The sequence below is a fragment of the Elephantulus edwardii genome, unplaced genomic scaffold, assembly GCF_000299155.1.
Source record: "Elephantulus edwardii isolate Elephantulus edwardi_28Jun2011 unplaced genomic scaffold, EleEdw1.0 scaffold00044, whole genome shotgun sequence".
NCBI classification, from domain to species: Eukaryota; Metazoa; Chordata; class Mammalia; order Macroscelidea; family Macroscelididae; genus Elephantulus; species Elephantulus edwardii.
This window is the reverse complement of record NW_006399794.1, coordinates 15,633,319-15,653,748: the sequence shown is the minus strand read 5'-3', so window position 1 is coordinate 15,653,748 and position 20,430 is coordinate 15,633,319. Positions and strand designations below refer to the sequence as shown.

Here is a 20,430-nt window from a genome sequence, read left to right as displayed (position 1 = left end):
GTTCAGAAGGCAGCATAAGACCAAGAAGCAATGATGGTGAAAGAAGAAGTCCAAATTGTGTTGAAGACACTGAGGGAAAACAAAGCTCTGGGAATTTATAGGGTACATATTGAGACTTCTTAACAAATGGATACAAAGCTGGAAGAGCTCATTCATTCCATGCCAAGAACTGTGGCAGATAGTCACCTGGCCAACTGAAAGGAAGTGTATTTATACCCAATTCGAAGAAGGGTTATGCAACAGAATATAGAGATTATCAAGCAGTATCATACACAAGTAAAATTTTACTGAAGATAGGGCCAAAACAGCTAGGGCAGTATGTTGGTACATAACTGTCAGAAATTCAAGCCACATTCAGATAAGGATGTGGAATGAGATAACTATCACTGTTGATGTCAGATGGATCTTGGATGAAAGCAGAGAATTGAGAAACATGTTTACCTGTGTTTTATCTATTTTGCAAAGCTATTTGCCAGTGTAGACCATAAGCAAATTATGGATAACAATGCAAACAATGGAAACATTTTACTGTGCCCATGTACATAGGCCAAGAAGCAGAACAAAGGGAAACAGCATCATTTAAAAATCAACAAAATCGTGCACTAGGTTTATATCCTTTCACAATACTTATTCAATCTGTATGCTGATCAAATAATCCAAGAAGCTGGACTATGAAGAAGAATGTGTCATCAGGAATGGAGGAAGACTCAACAGTGACCTATGACAGGCAGATGACACAATCTTTCTTGCTGAAAACATAACAAAAGACTTGAAGCACTTATTAATGAAGCTCAATGATGACAGCCTTCAGTATAGATTACACCTCAACATAAAGAAGACAGAAATTCTCATGACTGGGTCAGTAAGGAGAAAAAAAAGATTAAAATTATCAGAGATTTCGTTTTGTCTTGAATCTATGGTCAATGCCATAGAAGGAGCAGTCAGGAAGTCAAACATTCTTTTGGGCAAGTCTGTTGCAAATGAATGTTTTAAAGTGTTAACAAGCAAAGATTTCAGTTTGAGAACTAAAGTACACTCGAGTCAAGCTTTGGTATTTTCAATTTCCTCACCTGAACTGAACACTGGATGAGGAAGACCAAACAGAACTGATGCTTGTGAATTATGATGTAGGTAAAAAGTAATTACTGTATCCTTGAATGTCAATAGAATGAACAAATCTATCTTGGAAAAAAGTGCTCCTTACAAGAAAGGATGGCAAGACTTTGTCTCTTGGACTTTAGACACTTAATCAGGAGGGATTGTTTCCAGAGAAGGACATCATGGTGGTAAAGTCAGCAAAACAACAAAGAGGAAGCCCTGAGTGAGATGGACTAATGCAGCAGCCATGACAGGGAAAACGTCCAGGACTACATAGTGTTTCCTTCTATTGTAGATGAGGGGCCTGTAAATTGGAATTGACTTATCAATGTGTCAGATATTCTTCTAGTCAATAGTAGACATTTGTAAACACAAGGGACAAATATCCCTGCCCCGGAGATTACAAGTTAGTCTGATAAAACAAATAGGAAAAAGAAAAAAAAATTAAAATCCTATTTCATCAAGTTTAAGGTACATTTTTATTCTTACTTACTTTTAAGAAAAGGGATTATCAATGAAATGATCATGTACCATCAAGTATGATGAACACTGACCTCAGGGATGTTAAGACATGAAGAGTGTGTGTCTTATGTTGTTATTTTGTGCCATCGAGTTGCCTGCGACTCATAGCGACCCTATGTACAACGGCCCAAAACTCTGCTCTGTCCTGTGCCAATCGCACTGTCTCCGACACTCTCATTCCAATTATCCCAGTTACTGAATCAATCCACCTCATAGAGGGCCTTCCCCTCCTGCGCTGTCCCTCCACCCTCCCAAGCATGATGTCCCTCTCTAAGGACCAGTCTCTCCTCACATGTCCAAAATATGTTAGACGGAGCCTCAGAATCCTTGCCTCCAAGGAGCCACCGGATTTAACCCTTTCCAGGACAAATCTGTTTGTTTTCCTAGCAGTCCATGGTATTCTCAATACTCTTCTCCAGCACCACAGCTCAAAGGCATCAATTCTCCTTCTATCCTCCCTGGTCATTGTCCAACTCTCTGATGCATAACAGGTGATTGTGAAGACCATGGCCTGTATCAAACACACCTTAGTCTCCAGAGAGACACCATTGCTCTTCAGTACTTTGGAGAGGTCCCTAACAGCAGACTTTCGCATGGCAATGCGCCTTTCAATTTCCTGGCTACTGGTGCCAAGAGTGTTGACTGTGGAGCCAAGCAAGCTAAAGCTGTGAACAATCTCAATCTCTTCACCATCCATCCTGATGCTGCCAATTGGTCCAGTGGTGAGAATCTTTGTCTTCTTGACATTGAGCCTCAATACATATTGGAGGTTGCAGTCCTTGACCCTCTGCAGCAGGTGCTTCAGGTCCTCCTCAGTTTCAGCAAGCAGGGTAGTGTCATCTGCATAACGCAGATAGGTGGTGTGTCTTATAGTAAGTTAAAACGGTACAATAGAAAATCACATAGCAGGTCACTGGAGGATTTTAGTGATGATCTGAATGTTGTTATTTTGACTGTTATGAATATTCTAGTTACTCTGTGACTAACAGAACTACTTTTCACCTTAGATCTGCACCCAACACAGTTTTGTTAACAAGAAGTTACGATATTTTTGTGGAGATGTTGCCCTCTCCTGGCTCAAACTATAACTACAGGTTAAGGAAAGGCTCAAAATAAAACCAAAACCCAAAGCTGCGGCCATAGGATTGATTCTATTTCAGATAAATGCAGTAGGGTAGTATAATGTATATCAAGGTTTGTTTTGTTTTGTTTTTAAAGTCTAGCTTGTTTCACAAAACAAACGTGAGAAAGTTACGCTCTGGAGAATCAACTCATCTGATGATGGGGTTCTGAAAAGGCCAGGATGTGTGTACACTGAGGCAGCTCCCATTATTCTACCACTTTATAGCCGAGGAAACTGAGGCACCCACTGATTATGTGCTTTGCTCCGGGATGCAGAGCTGGTCAAGAATAGAGCTCCTGACTCTGACTCTGTCCTCCTTCCCGCTTCCAGGGCTGGCTGGAGTGACAGGCCTTGGATTCGGCTGACACCCTCCTGCCCACTTCCGCCTCCTCCCTCAGCACCCTCAGGCCCTGGTTTTCTCCGCACAGTGTTTCGTGCACTTTCCACCCACAGGTGCTCTGCATCTCCCACGTGTGCAGCCCTGTGTTAGGCTGGGGAGAGGCACACCCAGACCCTGCCTGCCCTCAGTCCTCCCACTGCTCCCGCCTCCTGTCTGAACGAGGCATGAGCTGCATCATCACCTTTTAATCTTCACACCGAGAGATGCGTATTATTAGTGACATTTTGCAGACAAAAACAGTGAGGCGCAGAGAAGTGAGGTGATTACCCCAGCAAGCAGGCAAGTGACTCAAAACTCGGGCTGTCTAACCCCAGTGCCTGCATCTCTCAGAATCCTGCGTGTCTGCTCCTGCCCAGCAGTCGGGGGAGGGGGAAGGACTCTTTAAAGATGGAATTCTGGCTGCGACTTTCCTGTGACTTCTGGCTGGCTTACAGTGAAACCTGGCGCCATGCCCAGCAGCTCTGGGGCCCTACACGGCCAGGCCCTGCTTCCGGTCTTGCCTCCTCCCTGCCAACAACCATGCTGGCCACCTCTCCATTCTCTCTGGACTCCAAGGCTAGAATGAGCCTTTCCTGTTCTTTCCCTCCCGGACAACTATCTGTCCTTTTAAGTCTCAGCTAAACTTTGACTTACCTCAGAGATGCTTCCCTTGACCTCAGTGCAGGCAGTCCCCATCCGCCATTCTCATCTCTCCATGCACTTTGGCACCACCACTTTTGGTCATCATCGATGGTCATTTGTCTGTTACTAGTGGTCCTGGTCCTACACTGAGAGCTCCAGGAGGCAAGTCCTTGTCACTGATGTCCATTACAGAGGATACTGCCTGGCCAGTGAAGGTGCCCAGTGTGGGCTGGTAGAATGAATTGAGTGGATGAGGGTATCAATGAGTCTTCTATCTGTTCTTGATGTTTTACAGGGCTCTACCTGCCACTCACTCTGCTTCTCTGCCGAGGAAGCCTGGCAAGCTCATTGTCAACCACTGGCCTCCCAAGGCTCACTTAGCCCAGAACCACAGTCTCCATCCTGGGTTCTCATCTCCTTCCTGGATTTCCCCAGACCCTACAAATAGGAGCCTTAACTCACCATGCTGCCCTGGAACCTATCCATGCTGGTGCTCCTTTCCCAGATGGGTTCCTCCAGTGCCTTGGGCACCAGGCTTGCAGTCCAGGCATCATCCTGGGCTTCTCCACTTCCCCTGCACCCACATTCAGCCAGTTCCCATGCCTGCTGACTAGGCCTCCTCCTTGGTAGCTGTCCCCAGATCTTCCTTCTTGGAGTCTCCACCCTGGTTCCAGCCTTTCCCTCCTTGCCTGACCTCAGCAACAACTTCTATCTACCTCAGCCTCCTTCTCTGACACTCATCATCCCAATAAAACATGGTGAAGCAATAGTCAGATCATACTTGTCCCCTACCCAGGGCCTTTAGTGAAGTCCAGAAGCCCCTGCCCCAGCATTCAGGGCTCCCACAGTGTGGCCTTGCTAGCTCCTCCAGCTCTTTGTGTTCTGTGCTGTTACATGGACCCCTGGAAATGACAGGCCCTTTCCTTACTCAGCACTGCATTGCTGTTCCTGCAGCTGAGGAGGATCTCAGCATCTCCTCCAGAGAACCCTCACCGACTCCACATCAAGTAGGTGCTGCCTGGCTACTTCCAGGGAGCTCCATTCACTCAAGTGTGTTCCCGAAAGGACTGTGAGATCCTATATCTGGAACAGGGACAGAACCTGACATGCAACCGGGACTAAACAGATGCTATTCAACAAAAAGTTTTACATTCAATGAATTAAATGGAGTGGGAAAGCCACCAGACAGGGTCCACAAGCCTAGGGCTATCAGGAAAAAGTGGAGGGGCAGTGGGGACAGGCAGCTGTGACCTGCACTGTTGAAGTCCCTCCTGTCTGTCCTGATGGGCTTTCTCCTCCTCCGGAGCAGGCAATGGATGCTTCCATACTGGAACAGTGCATCCTCTGTCTATGAAGAGTTTTTGTTCACACCCTTCCGGACACCTTCTGGTCTTGAGTTGCCATGAGCCTCACCTGCATCAGTGTACGCAGCGACTCCACATATGACTGCTCTGTGTCCAGCAAGGTCATGGTCACATGCTTCCGCATATCCTGGGGAGACAGGAGGGTGGAGAGTGAGGAGCACTGCGTTCCCCTGGGACCACGTTATCCAAAGCTACATGAGGCCCACAAGACCCACCTGTGCCCCCAGCTCTAGCCTTCAAGCCTACTCTCCTGCCATTCAGAGCTCCTGGCTTTCCCCCAAACACCTGGGTCCTAGTACCTCTCAGTGCCACACCTCTGCTCAAATGGTCCCCCTGCTGGCAATGCCTTCCCACTGCATCTCAGACACCTCCCACTCCCACCTTTGTCACAGCTGTTGCTGTTGGTACGTGCCACTGACTCTACTACAACTCCTAGTGACCTTATGAACAACAAATTAAAGCCCTGTCCTATCCTGTGCCACCCTCAAGACATTCTCCATGCTTGAGGCCACTGTTACAGCCTCTCCATGGAGATGGAGTCAATCCACCTCGTTGAAGGGGGTGGTTGTGGTGCTGGTGGTGTCTTTCTCTCTTTTGCTGACTCCTCACCTTTCCCAGCATAATGTCTTTTTCCAATAACTGGCCCCTCCACACAACATGCTCAAAATATGTGAGACCAGATTTCACCATCCTGGCCTCTAGGAAACATGCTGGTTGCAGATTTAGACATCTGTTTACTTATGGACCCCATTTCTGGGCTCTTGAAAAGGATTCTGAAAACAGACTAATAAAACCCAATAGTCTCTCAGATTTGCAAAGGAGAATGCTTCCAGACCATCCCCAACCCCAACTGCCAGTTCTGGAGGCCCCACATTTAGGATTATCACTATGGGGACTGGGCTTCATAGCCCACGTGGCTGGGCTTCATAGCATCCCTAGGAATAGAAACTATTACCCTCCTGAATAATGGCAACATGACCCAAAAAGGTGAAGCTGGTGCTGAAAGTCACATAGCCAGATGGTATGTGACCTCAGGTAAAGATGGAGTCCAGTTCTTTGTCCAAGGAGGTTAAGTAAGCTCCATTCTCTGTCAGGCTCTGTTTTAAGCATCACATACACTTTATTCAATCCTCCCAGCTGCCCAGTGCAGTATATGTTATTTTTCCCATGTTAAGGATGAAAAAAAGGAGGTACAGAAAAGTGAAGTAACTTAATCTAAGCCATCAAAGCCTGGGAAAAGACCCAGTTACAAGAGGCCAGTTATGCAGTGATGGAGGGGAGGCACAGCCATGGCAGGCTCAGGGGTACAGGGGTACACACTGCCCCTCTCTAGTCTTAGGAGGAGGCATAGGGAGAAGAGGAAGCCCATGAGGACACTGCAGGGACTCTGGGACTATGCTCAGGGACCAGCCTCTGCACCTATATCCTTAGGGCTAGGAAACTCTGCACCTATATCCTTGAGGCTAGGACGGTCTGCACCTATATCCTTGGGGCTAGGAAATTGCTACGTGAAAGCTTAAAGGAGACCTGTGTAAAAGCTTGCTGGGAGCCAGCTGAGGGATGTACCTATTTCTCCTCCTCCTCCCAGATGGCACCAGCTCCAACAACCTCCCTTTCTTGGCCAGGGCTCTACTCTCAAGTTCCTCTTAACCAAGATTCTGTAGTGACCTTGGACAAAGCTCCAAACCCCTCTGAGCCCCAGATCTTAGTGTTCATTGCTTCCTTCTCACTCCCTGTTCCACTCTGGACTCTGCCTTGGGCTCAAGACCCACAGATCTGAGTGTACCTCTTTGCACATTCCAGGGCCAAGGTAAGTGACCACAACCGTGCCATCTCCCCAGCCTCCACTCCCTATACCTAATGTGTTCTTTGGGGTAGGGCTGTCCTGGCAACTGCTATGCTCAGGGGCTGCTAAATAGAGCTTGTGGGTCTGCAGGACACCCGAAGCCCCAGTCTTGCTCACTGCTCACCCCTCTGTTCATAGTATACTTACCTCTTCCCCTTCCTTTGACTCGAGGACTCAGAGGTAGTCTGTTGAGGCACACTTGGAAAAGTAGGCTTCTACACTACGAATGCAGGGGTAGAGTACTGAATGACAGCCCCCTCATGAGCGAAGCTCACCCCTCCCTGCGTTCTTTTGATGACATGAGAAGGCCAGGCTCTGCTTCAGAGCACTTGGCGCTCTTCAGGTTTCTGGGGCCTTTACAAGTCAGAGCAGTTTCTAGTTGGAGGCAGCATGAGCTAGGCCCACCCCAGGACAGAGAGCTTAGAAGAGCATCCAGGGTCAGAAGACCTCCCAAAGCAATGCTCAGCTGCCCAATCTTCCTTACCGCCCTGCCTTCAGGGGACACCTCATCACTTCACAGACATAGCCTCCTTTCAACTTCATAGTTCTATGACAAGAGTGTCATTACTTCTTTAGATGAGGAAACTGAGACTCAGAAGGCGGCATAACTTGACCAAGGTCACAAAGTCAGTAACCAGCAGCACTGGGTCCAGATTCTCTTCAACTTAGACCTGATCTTGGTGAGCAGTGCAGTATGCTGCGGATCATGCTGCCTGAGCGAGCACCCTGGGGTTCCGGGACTTGGAGTTCTCACCAGCCTGACAAGATAACTTTGGGCCACCGGATCCTTGGCTCCAATCCTACTGGTATGTGACCTGCTGTCACCTAACCACCTTGTTTTCACAACTTCCTCTGGAAATGTAACTAATGAAACCATACTCTCAGCCCCATGAAAGCAAGGAGATAGGAGGGGGACTGCTCTCTCCACACACAGAGGGTCCTCGACACTCATTCTTATTCTACAACAGCTAAGTTATTTGTCAGAATGTCTTCCCTGATGGATGGCGGCCCTGAGAGCAGGACCAGGCCAGGCTCAGCCCTGGACTGCACAGCCACCATTTCCCCCCTCCCTGCCTTGCCAGGCCCAGCTGGGTCCAGAGGGAGGCTGGGCTGGTGTTGGGCCTGACGACTATGAGTTAGAGTAACATGGGGAGGCTGGTGCTGCTGTGCCTGCCTTTCTCAGCCTCTTCCCTGCTTAAAAGTAGAGTGGGCTGTCACTCAGCTGTCAGGTGAAGGCAAAGAAAACAAGGCCAAATTCCAGTCACTGCACTGAGCACCCTCCGGCACGTGCCCAGACACGGGTACAAGTGTCTGCATGGGTGGGGAGACGGGGCCATGGAAACAAGAGCGAGGCAACACAGCTGTCTACTAGGCCAGTAGGCCCACCTGTTCCCCACAGGACAGCTGTGTAGGCCCAGCTGTACCCTGGGCTTTCCCCCTGACGCCTCCCCTTTCAACAGTACTATCCTCCTGACCATCACTCCACAGGGCACTGAGATGGGAAGTGATGGGATGAGAGGCTGAGGAGATACAGCAGAAAGCTAGAGCCCCCAGTATGATTATGGCAACTGGACCCAGAGACAGGAGATATGGGAGATATACAGCATGAAGAGAGAGGCCCGTGTGCATACAGACAAGACTGACACACCAGCAAAGAAACAAAATGTGTGGCTGAGAGTGCCAACTGAGTGAGAAGCTGGTCCTTAAGGCCAGAGACATCACTGCACAGGGAGGAAGGCAGAAACAGAGCCCACAATGAATCCAGGAGGGCTGAACAAACAAGAGACCAGGCCCAGAGAAAAGCACAAAGGCAGGGAAACGGCCACTGGAAGGCTCCCCCTCCCCTGCAGGGGAACCACACAGAGCCTGAACCGGGATAACACTTCCCACAGCAGCACACACCCACGGTCCAGGCCCAGGAGGTCTGGAGGCAGAGGACCGCCAGGCCCCAAATTGGTAATACCCCTAGCACAGATACATCTGGGGCTGCCTCAGACCTGAGAGGGAGGGTTGGGAAAAGCATCCTTTTCTGAGCATGCGGGCCTATGATTCTCCTGGGGACAGCTTCCCCTCCCACCTTCCCCAGATGATCAGTGGAGTGCCACCAAGCTAATAGTGACCCCCCGCCCCCCCCCCCACCCCGCCCCCGGATTTGCCAGCCTTCAGGTCATCCTGAGCTTGCATCCTGGAGGAGCCAAACTTCAATACTCGCCCATGCACCTTGCCAGGATTCCCTACAAAGTCCCTCACCCTCCCTTCCCCCATCAAGGGTCACGGAGCCCTCAGTCCTGTGGCCAGCAGCCTGCCATGTAGGGCCTGACCCCAGTTCCACGATCTGGGTCCCAGCATCTGCCCATGCTTCTGCCAACCCTGGGTGGGCTGAACTCTAGGACTTAGCCCAGGCCACTTGGCTGCCCATCCCCCTCCCTGTACCTGGGTCTCCCCAGGCTCCTCCGCCTCAGCGCTGCTGCTGCCCTCGGCAGGCTCCCTGGAGGAGGCAGTAGCTTGGCCCAGTTCACGCATTTCTTCCAGTGCGATGGTGAACTGGGCCAGGGTCTTCACCATCTGCAGCATGCGGCCGGCCCGCCGCCGCCGGGGCGGGGGCGCTGGAGCAGAGGAGCGGCGCGGGCCGGCCGGCCTCCTCCCACCCGCTCGCCCTTCCGGCAGCTCAGCCCTGCAGCGGTGGTGGTGATGGTGGTGGTGACGGTTCCAGTGCGGATCTGAGCGTGGCAGCGGCGGCGGGGTGGCTGCGACGCGGTAGCCTCCTCCGCGCTGGGAGGACGCACCGGCGAGCCCGGCGCGGCACTGCTGGGGGTGGGGGAAGGCTCCCCGCCCTCGGCCAACTCCCACCCCCCGCCCCGCGGCGCCTTCTTTCCTAACACGCCCAGAGTGGCCGGTCCCTGCGACCGTCTTCCTCCCCCACCCCTCACCCAGGGCAGCGGTAACCTCTTGAGGGCCCATCCCCCCTCAAAGATACAAGGGGAGTACACACGGCAACACGCACTTTCTGTGCACATCTGTACCAATGCTGGCACACGCAGAACCCAGGTCTCCACCTAGGGGGACAGGCACACATGCGGCACAAACCTACCCAGGTATATGGAAACCTGCCGTCTGGCCTTGTTCACACAGGTGCTCGGACCCAGCCGCACATACGAACCCCATGCTATACAGGCCTAAACTCTGATGTACGGATTTTTTGAGTCTTATGTTCTGCTGGTTTAGTGTTAAGGAATTGTACTACCAACACAAACATACTCGGTTCGAATCCCACCAGCTGCTCTGCTGGGGAAAAAATGGGCAATCTCTTCCTCTGTTATTTCTTGCCTCTGAAAACCCACTTCAAGGTTAGCTTTGGGTAGGTTCGGACTCCATGGTTACACAATAACAACATACAGATTCTCACTTAGTTCTGAGCACTGGGGTGATCTGTATGCTTAGACACTGGGCAAAGAATGACACACAGGTTCAGGCACTAATATGCATCACTGGAAGGAGCCTTGGCACACAGTACTGGGCTGCTAACTGAAATGTTGGCAGTTTGGACTCACCCAAGCTGCCCAGTCAGAGAAGATCTAGTAACTGGCTTCCATAAAGATTGTTGTGGTGGTGTACTGATGAGTCAGACTGACTAGGGAGATCCAGTAGCTTTGATCTTTCTCCTATGGGGTAGTTTTACTCTGCGATATGGGACCACTTAAGAGTGGAGAATCCATCTGACAGCACCCTACAACACACATTCCTAAGAAACTGCTCTTGGAACTCTTGGGCCTAATGGTAAGGAATTGTGCTACCAATTCTGAAGGCAGGTGTTTCAAGTCCCTCACTGGAGAAAGATGGGCAATAATCTCCTCCTGTGAAATAAATTTATAGCTACTTAAAACCCACTAGAGGGTGAGCTATGGGTTGATTCTGACTTGACAGCAATGAGTTGAGTTCTTTAAGAGAAGAACATTTGAGTGGGCTTAAAAAGGGTCCACTTTATCTCTACCCCTATCCTAGGCAGCCTGGCTTGTGTCCTGGAACTAAAACAGTACCAGACTGGCTTCAGGTAGGGCTTGGGGAGGGGCTCAGGCACTTACAATCCCTGGGGTCTGCACTATCATCTAAGATGTCTTCATGTCTCCAAGTAGTATCCTTAGGGCCTGCTTCCTCACATCCCTGTGATAAACAACCCACCCTATACCTACAGAATCAGGGAGAGCGTTCACACAAGGGAGCTAGAAGATAAGCCCAGGGGAGCTCTGGTGGCCTAGTGGCAAGAAGCTGCAATTACAATCCCAGAGGTGCACGGTTCAAATCCACCAGATGCTCTGCCGGGGAAGGAGGGGCAATCTCCTCCTGTACCAGTCAGATCTGATTTGACGGTACACTCACACAAAAATAATAAAATAAAAAAAAGATAAGCCCTATAGCATTTATAAGCTATGAAACTTCAAACCAGAAGCAGCTTGTCTACAAATGGGGCTAATCTTCACTGTGTACCAACACCTCCCTTTAACTAGGGTGGAGTCTGCTATACCCTGAAGCTGACCTGGGTTCCCTCTACTTGACCCTGTTGACTTCTGGTCCCCCCTCAGCATACTGAGGGCTCCCACACTCACAATGCCCCAAATAACTGCCTAAGAATGCACTTTAAGGGGGCTGCAGGTCAGACAACATCCAGACCCTTGGCCCAGCCCAGACTCCTCTGCTCACCACTCCCTCTATCTCACTCAATATGCTTTTGCCATAAGTGTCTTAACTTCCAGAAACAGAGTCTTCTGCCTTAGGACTAACCCATGTTTTCCTCTTTTCTAGGAATATAGTTTTCCTTCCACTCTCCTTCAGTCTTCCCTGATGCCCAGATAAAGTCAGATGCACCTGCTTTGGGCTTTCAAAGATTCTCAGTTGTCTTTAACAGTTTTTAATTATACATTTGGGAAATTACTAGGTCAATGCCCATTTCCTCAAAGGAGATTAAAGGACTGGGTATCCATCCCTTTTGTAAGCCAGAGCACTCTGCCCTAAAAACCCCTTAAATTCATTGCAATTGAATCAGAACTGACTTATAGCTGACCCTCCAGTGGGTTTTGGAGGCTGTAAATTGCACGGGAGAAGACAGCTATGCCACTCTTGTGTATCATCAAGTAAAAAATTACTCATACCTGACCCTAAAATGGGTTTTAAGAGGCAGTAGTAAATCGCACAGGAGGAGACTGTCCATCTTTCTCCTGAGGAGCAGCTGGTGGATTCAAACTGTGTACCTTTGCGTTGGCCTGCAATTCCTTACCACTAAGCTACTAAGCTACTAATCCTTATCAACTCAATAAAACTCAATTTAGTGCCATCGAGTCAAAACCGACTCACAGCTTTCAGACTTACAGTTTTCAGAGGCTGTAAATCACATGGGAGGAGATGGCCCATCATCCTTCTGTCTCGGAGCAGCTGGTGGACTCGAATTGCCTGCCTTTGGGCTGGCAGAACAACTCCTTACTCACTAGGTCACCAGAGCTCTGCCCATGGTAGGAACTGGCTAGTCAACAGGCTCTCAAATAGCAATCCTTCTTTCACCTCCTACATTCAGTAGTCGTTGGCTGAGAGGCAAACTAGACCCTGTAGTTCCTTGTTCACCTTTCCTAATACCCCTGTGGCCCATGATCACCCACCTCCTGCCAGCCCCTATTAATCCCTTGCCCTACTCCTCACTCTATTCAGTCCTTGATCAGGTGGGTCCACACCCCACACCTCACCAACAGTGTGTTATCCCCTACCCACTCCTGAGAGGGCAGGGCATGGGCTCAGATAGCACTTGCCTCCTTAGAGAGTCCATATTATCCCGCATGAAATCTTTAACTAACTAAAACAAAACCCAAACCACAACAAGAAACCAAAAAAACCTCAAACTCATTGTCACTGAATCAGAACTGACTCATTACTGAACCTCCAGCAGGTTTCTGAGGCTGTAAATCCTGGGAAAGGATTGTTTATCTTTCTATCTCAGATGTGTTGTTGTTGTTGTTGTTTGATGCCATTGAGTCATAGATGATGCATAGCAACCTTATGAACGAACAGCCTGAGCTGAGTTTTTGTTGTTGAATGCCACAAGATCACCCTAAACAAATGACAATAAACGGGCACTGACAATTCTAAGAGAGCAGCAAGATGCAACCAGTGTGAGCCACATGGCAGCAGGTCACAGAGCAGTGACACAGACAGGAGGTGGGGGCTGCCTGGGAGGCAGGAGCAAAATCTTCCAGGAGGGACTCAAGGCCGTGTCCCTCTTCTCTGGAATGAACAACTCTACCTGCCTCTTACCTTCCTGACTAGGGGACTGTGGGCTTCCCTGAGGGCAAGGCCTGCTCCTCCACTTCCTCTTCTCAGAGTTGAGTATGTGGTTGAGACTTTTAGGAACAGTCAGACCAGCTGACTGAGTGATGGCTTGAGCCAAGAGGATGGACATGTACAGACAAGCCACACAGAGAACCTCACACCAACACCTGGACTGGCAGGTCAGGGCCACAACCCTGGCCATTGCTTAATTCACTGTAGGTACTTTGCCCACATTTGGCTTTCTCTCAAACATGTGATCTCCTCTCCACATTTGACTCTCTCAAGCTAGATGACATTGGGACTTAATTTCCTGAGTGGTAGGGAGGTGAAGCAAAGCCAAGGTTAGTGATTGTGGTGCATTAATCCCTTCATTACCTCAGTGGACATGCAGAGATGAGTCTACCTTAGCTGGCCTCCAGGAGCTCCCAGACTAAACATGGGATTCCTCTCAAAGGGCCACATCTGCTTGGGGAAGGCTTCCTTGAGGAGACAAGTTTGAACAGAATCCTGAGGTCAAGAGATCCAGAGACATGAGGGTGACAGGTAGGTACGCAGAGTTTACCCAAAGGCTCAGCCAATGTACAGGGTGGGGCTCGGTGCCAAAGGCTGCTGCTTCATTAGAGCTGGCTAATTAGAAGTGAACCTGTTGCTATGGCAACAAGGGGCAGCCCTCTGTCATTTGTGGACTAGAGGGGGTGGGGAAATGAAAGGAAGCTGAAAGAACAGGAGCACACAGCTGTGAGTCAAGGCCTCCGTGGATGTCCTCACAATGGTACAGACATCAGAGCCTCACAGGGTGAAGGCAACTGTGAGGGGGTGCTGGGGCACGATGTATGCAGGGGCACCCCCATGTCTATCTGTTTCCTTTGAGCTCCTGTTGCAGGCACTGATTTCTTTTTTCCTCGATAATCTGTAGCTCTCGGGGCTGATGTTGGTTCAGAATAGTTGTAGGATGTGAACAAATTGGTAAGTAAAGTCAGCCCAACATTCTTATTCATCATACATGACACCCCACCACAACACATACCACCCCCTACCTTATGTCTCTCTTGCTCCCTGGTCAGGGGAGGGGGACACGCAATGAGGTGCACAGGAGCCTTGCCCAGGAATGCACTATGCTGCTCTGGGAGAGGCAGGGAACCCAGCTCTGGAGGACAACCCTTCTGTGAGTACAGTATCAAGGGTTTATTGTTCAAAATGGTTTTCCTGGCCATTGACTTTGCCCCGTGGATAGACAGGAATGTGCATATAGGGTATGTTAGACTATCCACAAGGAAACTGGCTAGTCTTGAAGGAGATTCGGCAGCAAAAATTGGGAATTTCAACACCAACAAGGAAGAGTAAGCAGCGTCCATCCTATAGGGCCCAAATTCCTGCGCCACTCAGATTGTGCCTATAGGATCAGCAGCTACAGCAGAGAGACTTGTCATGAGAGAGCCGACCTTGGGACTGCTGGCCCACAGAATCGGCTCTGTGCCTTTGCCCAAATTTGCTGGAGGACTGGGGGTGGGGGTTGAGGTGGAGAGGAGTTGCCTTCATTGTCGGGCCTGTGGGCATACTTTGGAAGCTGTCCTGACTGAGAGATTGTATCTTGTTGCCAATCCTAATTGTAACCTGTTAACTTCCCTAATATACCGCATAAATGGTGAATAAATTTTGGTGAAGTCTGCATAGCTGTTGCAATGAATTTTGGACCCAGCAGGCAGTAGGGTTGGTGTTGGAATTAGTAGAAAGAGGTGCAGGAGTATGAGGGACTTGTTTGACCTCTTGGGAATTGGTTTTGTACTGTCAGTGCTGTTGGTGGGAGCAATTCCCCCTTGTGGAGTGAATACAGGTCAGGCTTCGCTGTCCTCATGCTGCCTACACCCATTCTGCGGCCAGAGCTGGGAACACCTACTTCTTCTGCCTCTACCTGGTCTGCTGACAACTTCTCATCTCTGTGGGAAACCCAATCCCTGCTTGTCCACTACCACATGCCCTTCTAAGACAACCTTCCTCTGGTCAGTGCCTATTTGGGAATTACTTGGTCCTGTAGCTAAGAAATCCTATTGGCACAGTTTGAATACACCAACAGCTTCTTGAGAAAATATTTACAGCCTCAGAGCCCTGATGAGGGATCACTATGAGTCAGAATACACTTGATGACAAGAAATTTGAATTTGGTCCTGCAGCTGGTGTTAGACCAACTAAAGGATCAGAGATTAGAATAATTTGACATATGGATGGATAAATACACAGAAGAGTAGTAATGGCTGAATAAATGGAGGAAAGGACTGAAAAATGGAGTGACGATGGGTGAATTAGATGAATGAATGACAGATGAATGCACAAAGAGATCCATAGACACATGGTTTAATGGATGAGTAGTTTTTGCTTTATTCATTTGTTGCTTAGTTCAACAAATACTTACTGAACCACTAAAGGTGGCCTAGTGGTTAAGAAGCTGCATTGCAATCCCAAAGGCACACAGTTCAACTTCACCAGCTCTCCACAGGAGAAGGATGGACAATTTCCTTTCATGTTCAAACTGCCTCTGAAAACCCACTGGAGGTTTGGCTATGGGTCAGTTCTGACTTGATGGTACACAACGACAGATGCCAAGCACTGTGCTAAGGTATACAGGAAACAAAAAGAGACCCCTGACCTTCTGCGCACCTCATTCATGTAAGCTTCTTCCCATATAGGAACTGAATAAGAAAAGACAAGTGCAATGTGCAAGCTGGGAAGAAATGAAGGATCCAGAACAGTAGATCTCATCAGGTCCTGCAAGGTAAGCGTGGTAGTGAGGGCCTCGAACCTTTCACATCTATACAAATTCAACTCAAACTCATCACCGTTGAAATTTGCTGTGACTCATAAATTATACCTACTATCAGGTGTCTGAGGCTCTAAATTCTAAGAGGAGGAGAGACTGTCCCTCTTTCCCCCACAGAGCAGCTGGTGGATTTGAAGCACCAAAGACAGACGAGGCCAGCAGAGCTCCCTGCCATACATATCTAAATATTTATATATCCCACAGATATTTAAATATTTCCAGAACTCCTTAACTGGGAATGCTGCAACCTTAGATGCTTTTTGAGTAAAGTAATAAGTATCTGTGTTACAAACATCCAATTTATGAATTAAGAATTCATGTTGTCCTATGTCATAACATTGTATAAACTTTCCCTCACTTTTAAATGAATGAACCAAGCCCTACTTGAAACAAATTCTCTTCACAATCCCTTTCACTTGTTGCACATGGAGTTTTTAAATCATCATACACAAAATCCCTGGGTTACAAACATTTGGGAATGAAGAATTACTGTTTTACCTTCACTTTTAAATGATGGAACCAACCCTTGCATGCAAAAAATGCTTCACTCATGTGCATGTTTTAAATTAGTGAAAATGTTTTGAGTCTTTCCTTGCACTAGTACAAGGCTAAATAAGAATCGTATGCACCTGTTCTAGCTTACAAATGTGACTTAAAGACACACTTCTGAGCTCATCTTATTTGTAACCTGGAGATTGCCTATACTTTTCATGCCAATGGATGCTGAAAGTTGTAGTCTTTGATCTTCTTCAGTAAGTGCTTCATATCTGCTTCACTTTCTGCAAGCAAGGCTGTGTGGTCTGTATAATTCAGGTGGTCAATGAGTCTTCCTCCAATCCTGATGCCACATTTTCCTTCACATAGTCAGATTCTCTGATTATTTGCTCAGTATACAGACCAAATAGGTATGGAGAAAGGATACAACCCTGGATTCAATCCATTTTAAACCATGCAATAATCCTTTGTTCTGAATGGAAAACCACTTCTTGGTGTGCACAGATTTTGCATGAGCACAATGATGTGTACTGGGAATCCCATTTTTCTCACTGTTATCCATAATGTGTTATGACTCACATAGTTAAATGCCACTGCAGACTCACTAAAACATAAACATCTTTCTGGTAGTCTCTGCTTTCAGCCAAGATCCACCTGGCATCAATGATGATATCCCTCATGCCACAGCCTCTTCTGAGTTCAGCTTGAAATTCTGGCAATTCCCTGACAATGTCCTTATTTTAGTAATTGTTTTAATAATCTGCAAGATTTAATTTACATGTGATATTAATGTTACTGTTTGCTAATCTCCACTCTGTTGGGTCACCTTTTTCTGGAATGAAAACAAATATGGATAACTTCTAGTCAGTTGGCCAGGTAGCTGCCTTCCAAATTTCTTGGCATAGATTGGTGAAGAGGTGAGCATATCCAGGGCTACATCTGTTTCCTGAAAGGCCTTAATTGGTATTTCATCAACTCTTAGGGCCTTATTTTTCATTAATGCCCTCAGTACTATTGGTTCTTGATCACAGCTACTTTCTGAAGTGGTTCAGTGTCGATCAATTATTTTTGGTAGTGATGTGTTTTCTATCTTCTTGTGATGCTTCCTGCATCATTGGCTATTTTGCCCAGAGAATCCTTCAGTATTGTACTTGAGACTTTGTTCTTCAGTCTTTTTAGCTTGAGAAATACTCAGCATGTTTTCTTTCCTTTTGGTTCTTCCCTTATTCCAAATCTTTGCATATGTCATTATAATGCTTTGCTTTGTCTTCTCAAACTGCCTTTTGAAATCTTCTGTTCAGCTCTCTTATTTTTCAGCATTCCTTGCCCATGTTTTGGTTTCTTTTTGGTCCAGCCCTAGTTTTAGAGTTTCTTCTGACACCCATTTTTGTCTTTTCTTTCTTCTCTGTCTTTGTAAATGACCTTTTTCTTTCTTCATGGATGATGTCCCTGATGTCATCCTACATACAACTCTTCTGGCCATTAGTGTTCAATGTATCAAAGAAATTTTTAGCTTTTAAATTGGGATAGACTCAAGATCGTATTTTGGTTCTTGTGGACTTTTGTCTTTACTTTCAATTTGAATTGCATGTGAGTAGTGGATGATCTGTACCACAGTGTACACCAGGTTTGTTTTGAGTGCTAATAGGTATTGCTGGTGTCTGATATGCTTACTATATACGAGGCATGGGTTAAGTGCTTTACCTTTTATCTCATTTGACTCTCATGATCATCTCAGTAGGTTTAGTAGACTGGTTTTTCAAAGACAGCCACCATAATATTCCCATCCTGCATCCTTTTCTTATTAATACTCTCCCTATAAAGTATTACACTCTATGTATGCTCCCCTCCTCTTGAAACCGGGTGCATTTTGGTGACTCTCTTAACCAATAGATTACAGCAGAAGTGGCATGGTGTGACTTCTTTAATTAAGCTATAAAAATGGTAGGCATTTCCACCTTGCTTTCTCATCATTCATTCCTGAAACCTCACCATCATGTATGGGGAAACCCAGGTTGCATATAGAGGCCATAGGTGTGTTCGGAGCTGACAGTTCAGATAATGCCCCATCACTTGTCAGTGTTAACTGTCAGGTCTATGAGGAAGCCTCTTAGGTGATTCCCAACCAGCCTGACCTGATTGAGAACTACTTATTTGAAGAAACTGAAGCACGGAGAAGTGAAGAAATCATGATTATGTAGCAAGTCAGTGTCAAGAGTTGGGATACGAATCTAGAGTACTTAATGTCCTTATGGGAGACATGTGGCACCTCAATCTGAGCAGCACTAGAAAAAAAATCTTGCTGCCCCTTCACAAAGCCATCCCTAATAATCCAAAGACAGACTGAGGTGGCAGCTCTCACTCCCTGTACTGGGGTTTAGACAAACTGTAATGCCCAGTCCCTCAGCTCAGATAAAACAATGACACTCACCACACTTCTCACCCCCTTCTGGGCCTCCAGGAAGGATGGGAACCCCCCCCCATATCCTTTGTGAAGACTGTCTTCTATGGTGAGCTGACGCTTAATGAGGTGCTGTTCGTCATACAGTATGACTATTAATACTTATGTCAATCCTGAGTTATGTAACATTATAATCATCCTTTGATTGTTATTGTTGCTGTTATGTCCCATCACCTCACTTGCAACTCACAGCAACCCTATGTATAACAGCCCTATAATCTACTCTATCCTGTGCCAATCTTACTGTCTCTGGCACACCTACCCCCATTACTCCAGTCACTGAATCTATCCATCTCATGGAGGGTCTTCCTCTCTTGTGCTGTCTCTCCACTCTCCCAAGCATGACTTCTTCTCCAAGAACTGGTCCCTCCTTGCAACATGTCCAGAGTATGTCAGACAAAGCTTCAGAATCCTTACCTCCAAAGAGTAGCCTGGTATCACTCTCTCCAGGACGAACCTGTTTATTTTCCTAGCCATCCATGGTATAGTGTATTCAATAGTCTTCTCCAGCACCACAGCTCAAAGGAGCAATTCTCCTACTATCATCCCTAATCTTTGTAACTGCAAAGACCATGGCCTGGATCAGGTGCACCTTAGTCTGTAGACTAACATCGCTGCTCTTCAGTACTTTGGAGAAGTCTCTGACAGCAGACTTTTCCAATGCTATTTGTCTTTTAATTTCCTGGCTACTGGTACCAAAAGTGTTGATTGAGGAACAAAGCAAACTGAAGCTGTTAACAATCTCAATTTCTTCACTGTTTATAATGATGCTGCCAATTGGACCAGTGGTAAGAATCTTTGTTTTCTTGATGTTGAGCTTTAATCCATATTGAAGGCTGCAGTCTTTGACCATCAGCAGCAAGTGCTTCAGGTCCTCCTCAGTTTCAGCAAGCAGGGTTGTGCATAACACAGATTGTTAAGTCTTCCTCCAATCCAGATGCCACATTTCTGCTCATGTAGTCCAGCTTCCTGGATAATCTGTTCTGCATAGAGACTGAAAATAAATGGAGATAGGACACATCCCTGGCATACACCCTTCCCAATTTTTTATTTTATTTTTTCCTTCCCAATTTTGAACCATGCAGTGTTTCCTTGCTCTGTTCTGGTGACTGCCTCTTAGTCCAAGGATAGGTTCTGCATAATCACAATCAAGTGTTCTAGGATTCCTATTCTTTTCAGAGTCAGCCACAGTTTGTTATGATCCACAGTGAAATGCCTTTGTATAGTCAATGAAGCACAGATAAGACATTCCTTTGTAACTTCCTGCTTTCAACCAAGATCCATCTAACATTAGCTATGATATCCCTAGTACCACGATCCCTTCTAAACCCACCCTGTACTTTTGGCAGTTCTCTCCTGATGTGCTGTTCCAG

The 20,430-nt window shown here is 47.4% G+C and overlaps 1 protein-coding gene across 1 annotated transcript in view; it reads right to left on the bottom strand.

The window, feature by feature from the left end:
* Nucleotides 1-20,430, bottom strand: part of ARHGEF17 (Rho guanine nucleotide exchange factor (GEF) 17) — a 62,034-nt gene that overhangs the window by 15,158 nt on the left and 26,446 nt on the right. The window contains exon 3 of the mRNA XM_006885732.1: nt 5,178-5,255. Within this exon, the coding sequence (XP_006885794.1) occupies nt 5,178-5,255 (78 nt within the window). The remainder of the gene's footprint in view (nt 1-5,177; nt 5,256-20,430) is intronic.